The following is a 7,255-nucleotide window of genomic DNA, read 5'->3' on the forward strand; positions in this document are numbered from 1 at the left end:
AATATTTAAGATCTACATAGCAATTTTCAGCTATACATCACATTATCAAATGTAGTCTACCTGCTATACAATAAATTCCTGAACTTATATTCTAACAAAAACTTTCTACTTTTGACAATATCACTCCCATTTCCCCCTCCCCCTACCTTCTAGAAACAACCATTCTATTCTCTGATTCTATGACTTTGACTATTTTATATTCCACATACAATTGAGATCATGCTGTATTTATCTTTTTTATTTCACTTAATATAATGTCCTCCAGGTACATCTGTTGTCACAAAATGACAGGTTTGTTTATTTTTTTGAGGTCAAATAATATTCCATAGTGTGTATGTATCTTTATAGCTATTGATCTGTTTATGGCTTATTTTCTGTAACCATTTGTCCTCGTGATGGACATTTACATTAATCTCATTTAATTTATACTTGGGACATTTGAAAAACTATTTTGAGAATAATAACTAATAGGGAACTAATAAGGCAGGATAGATACTATTTTGCTACATAGAATTTTTAATTATTTTTCTTTAAAAATATTCCTTTTCTCCCATTAACTGCTTCATCCTTCCTTAGATTTTTCCATATCTTCATATCCATATGCTGTATGGTCTTAAAACAAAAACTATATAAAGTAAGCATAGTAAGTATCAAAAGCAGATTACCAGGCATATTCAATGTTCCAGCAATTAAATCCATAAACTGTATAATCCTATTTATCTGCTGTTTCCTGCTGTTTGTCCACATGCCTATGGGCAGAACATAACAATTCCTTGAGAAGATTAATGCAAAGTTATTCGCAGGTCAGGTGTCAGGATGAGCCTGGTGACTGGAATATCATTGTAGTGCTAATAATCTAGATTTGGATCCTTTTTCTTCAATCAAAAATGTGCACAGAAAACTTTTCTTCTTTCTACAGGAACACTTAGAAGAATATACTATCTGTCTGTAGCCAAATTTTAATGAAAGTTTTAAGTAAAAAAAAAATATCAAATAGACAATACCATATAGGAAAATATTAAGAAGGGATAGTAGTCATTTATCTTTAAAATTCCCAAGACTGGGGCCGATATGTTAGAAATAGCTCAACGAGGACAAAATATCAGTTAAATGTCTCTTTATACCCATTATTTTCTCTAGCAGGCAAATGTATTCTGTATTTCCACACAGATTCTGATCAAGAGTATAAAAGGAAGTTAGAGTCTCTCACAGAATGAATTCCATGACTCTCTCTGTACCACCCTGTCATTACATAATTGGAAAACATGACTAGGAGTATGATATCCAGGGTAGTATTATCATATTATATGTTAAGTGGTATTTTTGGAGAAATATGCAATTATTAATAAAATATCAACACAGGAAGTAAAACTTTATTAAAAATATGCCAAATCTTCATTTTCTCATATTATATCCAAAGTAAGATCTATATTAAAACATTACATCTGGTGTAGATATTTGCTTTTATAGAAAATTTTGGTCTGTATTTGAAAGCATTGTAAATGTTTTTCCAACTTTCTAAGATTCAAAAATATACAAAATTTGCAAACCAGGAAAGGAAAGGTGCTTCAGTTAAAGGAAAAAAAGAGTTTGTGACTTATACACTTAAAATATAAAGATAAAATTGGAATTCTAGACCAGTTTCTTGAGGGGAGAAACAGAAAGGTTAAAAACTTCTGATGACAGCAGAAAAAGGTTATCCTTTTTATAAGATCTAAAAGATGACCCTTGCATCCATGAATCTCAGTTAACAGAAAGGTCAGAGGGTAGTTTACCAACTGTCTCAAGGGTTTTAGCTACATGATGGCAGACATCCACGTTTCAAGATGTAATTTTAGGAAATATGATACATATAAAATATTTTTGGCCTATTTTCAGTTAAAGAAATTATGTTCTTTTCATTTCTGGAAAAAAGACGTTTATATATTGTACTTCAAACATTTCTGTGAAGTGTTTCCAAATATTCCCTGTTAATTAGAACCTTAAAGTAATCTGAAAGTTTAAGAGCTAAGAGGTCAACCCTTGGAATACTGTTGCATTGGGATGTTGATAACTGGGTCATTTCAAATACCATGTAGTTAATTATTTTAGCTTGCATTTATTAAACTTGCACAAGGTGGTGCAGATACAATGAGGAAATCAACAGTTTCAGTGTTTCATGTCTGGATAATTCCAAACGTTAGAAGCATTTTGTTTTATGCATAGACTTATAAAATAAAATACAGAAAATTTTCTTGTATCAAGCCAGAAGTATCTTATTAGTGTTCCTATTTCAGTATATCACTTCCAGGCCAATGGCGACTGCAAATGAGAGAGTGAGACTAGATCTTTTTCAGGAACCTTTTAAGCTTTAATTTTGAATCTCTTGACAGTTTTACAAAATTTTCTTAATTCTTTTTCAAAGGTCTCTTAACATCTTAAAATGTACAAGTTTTTCAGTATCTGTTGGTTTGACAAATGGATTATGTGAAATTGAACATAGTACTATGTTATAAGAATATAGTAGGATTTTCTCACTTTCTAGCCTGAGACTGATTTAAAATTTTTAGTTGTTGCATCCTACTGTAGCATATAATAAGAAGAGCCAAGCATAGTGGCACATGCCTGTCATCCCAACAACTTGGAAGCCTGAAGCAATAAAATCACAAGTTCAAGGTAAACACTGGCAACTTAATGAGGCCCCATCTTACAATAAAAACAAAGACCTGGGATGTAGCTCAGTGGCAAAGAGTCCCAGAGTTCAAACCCTAGTACAAAAAAAGAGAAAAAAAAACCCAAAATATCCAAGAGGAATACAATATGACCCCTTCCCTATAATACCTTTTTTTTCTTTTGGATACTGGGTATTGAACTCAGGGGCACTCAACCACTGAGCCACATCCCCAGCCCAATTTTGTATTTAATTAGAGGCAGGGTATCACTGAGTTACTTGAAACCTAGCCTTTGCTTATGCTTGCTTTGAACTTGTGATCCTCCTGCCTCAACCTCAGATCCACTGGGATTACTGGTGTGTGCCAATAGGCCTTGTGCTGTAATATCTTACCAAGTAATACTATGCCTGTTCTATGAAGGTAATATTCTTTTTTTAAACATAATCATGAAAATTAGCATTATTTACATTAAGTTTCATCTTATTCAACATTACACAATTGATTTATTTAAATTATTATTTTTTAGATATTTTTCCATATTTTATTGACAGCCAATGCTATGGTGAGCTTAGTGTTACTCAGAATTTTGATTAGCTTGTTTAGCTTGATCTAAATGATCATAAGTTTCTTTTAAGAGAAAGCATCTAAGGACCTTTGTATATTCTGCACCACTACTCCAATACCATCAGTTATGCAGTTGTGGAACACTTGTTGAACACACTGGTAAAAACCAACTCAGCATCCATTTTCCTATTTATTGCCCTTATTTTCTTAAAATAGTTCATTTTTAAACTTTATTAAAAATGGACAAGTTTGTTTTCCTCCTTGCTCACTGAGTTCTTCACCCACTGCTTCCGCGTCTTCTTCCCGAATCCCCAGGTGCTCCGTGTAGCCTGAGTCCCCGACCAGCTCGGGTACCCGGGATATTCCTCCGGAGGATGGCGGGTCACCCCAGTGGCCCCAAACGATGTGTTCTTTTTTGCAATGGGGATGGAAGAGTGGTTTAAAATATAATTCCAGGGCTTGGCCTTTTGGATGCTACTTGGAAAAAGAAACAGGGAAGATTTCTTCTAATATGGTTGCAGAAAGACTGTGTCTTCTCTGCTGCATGAGGCCCAAGTGGCTATGTCTCAGATCTGTCTCCCTGTGACCTACACTGGCTGAGATCCATAGGAAGGATGTCTGGTCTCCTCAGAAGGCAGGAAGTGACCTCAGTGGCCTTTGAGGATGTGGCTGTGAACTTCACCCAGGAGAAGTGGGCTCTGCTTGATCTTTCCCAGAAGAATCTCCACAGAGATGTGATGCAGGAAGTCCTTAGAAACCTGGCTTCTATAGGAGTCAGATGGGAGGACCAAAATGTTGAAGATCAGAACACAAATCCTGGGAGAGATGTAAGAGACAGAGTCTCACTGAGCTGCTTAGCACCTTGTTTTTTGCTGAAGCTGGATTTGAACTCGAGATCCTTCTGCCTCAATCTCACTGTGCAAACAAATCATATAAGAATGAGGAGTGTGGAGGGAAACCATATGAAGTTAAACAGAACAGGAATTCCTTCATTTCTTTCACCAGTATTCAAAGACAAGTGTCAGTGCATGATGTCAATGGACCTTATGGATATTTGACCTGTAGAAAAGAGTTCAATTGTTTCCGGAGTTTTGAAAAATGTGGACAATCTCATACTTGGGAGAAGATATATGGAAGTAAGCAACCTGGGGAAGACTTAACTTGTTCCAGTTCCCTTCGAAAGTATAATAAAACACATACTGGAGAGAATCCTTACCAATGTGAAAAGTGTGGGAAAGCCTTTGCTAGATCCAGTCACCTTTGTTCACATAAAAAAAAAAACTCATACTCTAAAGAAGCCCTATGAATGTAAACAGTGTGGAAAAACCTTCCCCTGGCCCTCTTCCCTTCAAGTACATGAACGAACTCATACTGGAGAGAAGCCTTTTAAATGTAAACAATGTGGGAAAGCCTTTGCTAGATCCAGTCACCTTCGTGCACATGAAGAAACTCATACTGCAGAGAAGCCCTATGAATGTAAACAGTGTGGGAAAGCCTTTGCTACATCCAGTCGCCTTCACGCACATGAAAAAACTCATATGGTAAAGAAGCCCTATGAATGCAAAGAATGTGGAAAAGCCTTTGCTTGGCCATCTTCCCTTCAAATACATAAATGAACTCATACTGGAGAGAAGCCTTTTAAGTGTAAACAATGTGGGAAAGCGTTTGCTACATCCCGTCACCTTCCCTCACATGAAGAAACTCATACTGCAGAGAAGCCCTATGAATGTAAACAGTGTGGGAAAGCCTTTGCTGCATCCAATCATCTTCATGCACATGAAAAAACTGATACTATAAAGAAACCCTATGATTGCAAACAATGTGGAAAAGCCTTCCACTGGCCCTATTCCCTTCAAATACATAAACGAACTCATACTGAAGAGAAGCCCTATAAATGTAAACAATGTGGGAAAGCCTTTGGTAGATCTAGTTACCTTCACTCACATGAAGAAACTCATACTGTAGAGAAGCCCTATGAATGTAAACAATGTGGGAAAGCCTTTGCTACATCCAGTCACCTTCACTCACAAGAAAAATATCATAGAATAAAGAAGCCCTATGAATGCAAACAATGTGGGAAAGCCTTCCCCTGGCCCTCTTCCCTTCAAATTCATGAACGAACTCATACTGGAGAGAAGCCCTATGAATGTAAACAATGTGGGAAAGCCTTTAGTTGTTCCACTTATCTTCATGTGCATGAACAGACTCACATTGGAATGAAGCCCTATAAATGTAAATAATGTTTAAAAGCCTTCACTTCTTCCTCTTCCCTTCAAATACATAAGCAAACTCATATTGGAGAGAAGCCCTATGAATGTAAACAATGTGGAAAAGCCTTCCCCTGGCCCTTTTCCCTTCAAACATGTGAACAAACTCCTATAAATGTATACAAATATAAATAAATGTAAACAAATCCTTTTTTTTACCCCTAACTTCATGTGCATGAATAGATTTACATTGGAAAGAAGCCCTATGAATTAAACAATGTGGGAACACCCTTCACCTGGTCCTCTCACCTTCAAATACGTAAACACTCATACTGGAGAGAAGCCCTATCAGGGTAAACAATGTGGGAAAGACTTTGCATCATCCAGTTACCGTCACTCACATGAAATAACTCATACTGTAAGGCAGCCCTATGAATGTAAACAATGTGGGAAAGACTTTGGGTTAAGCAGTCAGCTTCACAAACATAAAAGAACTCATATAGGAAAGACGCCCTATGAATGTAAGCAACCTTGAAGAGGTTTGGCTACATTCAGTCAGCTTCACTCACATGAATGAACTCATATAGGAAATGAGACCTATGAATGTAAACAAAGTGAGAAAGCCTTCACTACGTCCTCTTACCTTCAAATACATAATTAAACTCATACTGGAGAGAAGCCCTATGAATTTAAGCAGTGTGGCAAAGCCTTCACACAGTCCATTCTACTTCACCCACATGAACGAATTCATACAGGAAAGAATGCTATGAATGTAAACAACATGGGAAAGTTTTTGCTTCATTTGATGGCTTTCAGTCCCATGAAAAAACTGATACTGGAGAGAAGCCTCATGTCTGTAAACATTGTGGTCAAACTTAGTTTTACCATTCATCTTCACGTGCATGAGCAGACTTACCCTGGAGAGAAGCTCTATGAAGATAAAAAATGTATTAAAATTTTCATATTTTCTCCCTTTTTCTAAAATATAAGTGAACAATCTCATAGAGGAGAAAGGCCCTATGACATAAGTGATGTGGTATTAATTTCAATAGTTTGGCTTCTTCAAATACATAAGAAATATCAATGGGAAAAAACATTATGAATGTATACAAGGAAAGCCTTTACTTCTTCCTGAGGATTTTACATACATATATTTATTCTAAAGAAGAGTCATTTGAATGTAAACAGTAGGGCAAAACATTTACAAGTTGTGATTATCTTCATGTACATGAAATAAATCATACTGGAGAGAGGCCTCTCCAGTATGATTTATTTCATGTACATGCTTATCAATATCTTATATCTACAATCTATAATCTATATTGATTAGACTCAAACCATAACACTCACCAGTGTGTTTGTTCTTGTATTTGAAGGTAGAAAGATCAATTAAAAGCTTTCACACATTTTGACAGCAAAAATACTTCTATCCAGTATGAATTTATGATTTAAAGCTGATAAGAATAAGTGAAACCTTTCCGGCATTGCTTACATTATACTTGCTCAGCAGTATAAGTGCATCTGTTCTTGAAGGTGAGTGGAAGTACTAAACTTTTCCAGACTGTTTACATTCATATAGGCTCTCTGCAGTATGAGTTCTCTGGTGTTTTCACACTGAATTAGAATAAGCAAAGGGTGTACCATATTGATAAGCAGAATAAATAATATAAAATTTAAAAAAATAAGTACTATGGGATAAATAATGTTAAATTGCCCTGTAATAAGTTAGAAGTAAGCATAAAATATAAGTTCATTAGGAGTAAGCCTAAGTAATAGTAGTAAATCGTGTAACTGTAAGATTTAGGATTTAAGCTACAGGACATAAAATATAGA

General features: G+C 35.7%; 1 protein-coding gene across 1 annotated transcript; it reads left to right on the plus strand.

Annotated features, from left to right (window-relative positions):
- Nucleotides 1-3,952: 3,952 nt before the first annotated feature.
- On the plus strand, nt 3,953-5,455 carry LOC144252925 (uncharacterized). The gene is made up of 2 exons (XM_077794956.1): nt 3,953-4,016; nt 4,875-5,455. The coding sequence occupies exons 1-2, from the start codon at nt 3,953-3,955 to the stop codon at nt 5,453-5,455; spliced, it is 645 nt and encodes a 214-aa protein (XP_077651082.1).
- Nucleotides 5,456-7,255: the final 1,800 nt, after the last annotated feature.

This window comes from Urocitellus parryii, unplaced genomic scaffold (assembly GCF_045843805.1).
Source record: "Urocitellus parryii isolate mUroPar1 unplaced genomic scaffold, mUroPar1.hap1 Scaffold_67, whole genome shotgun sequence".
Lineage (NCBI taxonomy): Eukaryota > Metazoa > Chordata > Mammalia > Rodentia > Sciuridae > Urocitellus > Urocitellus parryii.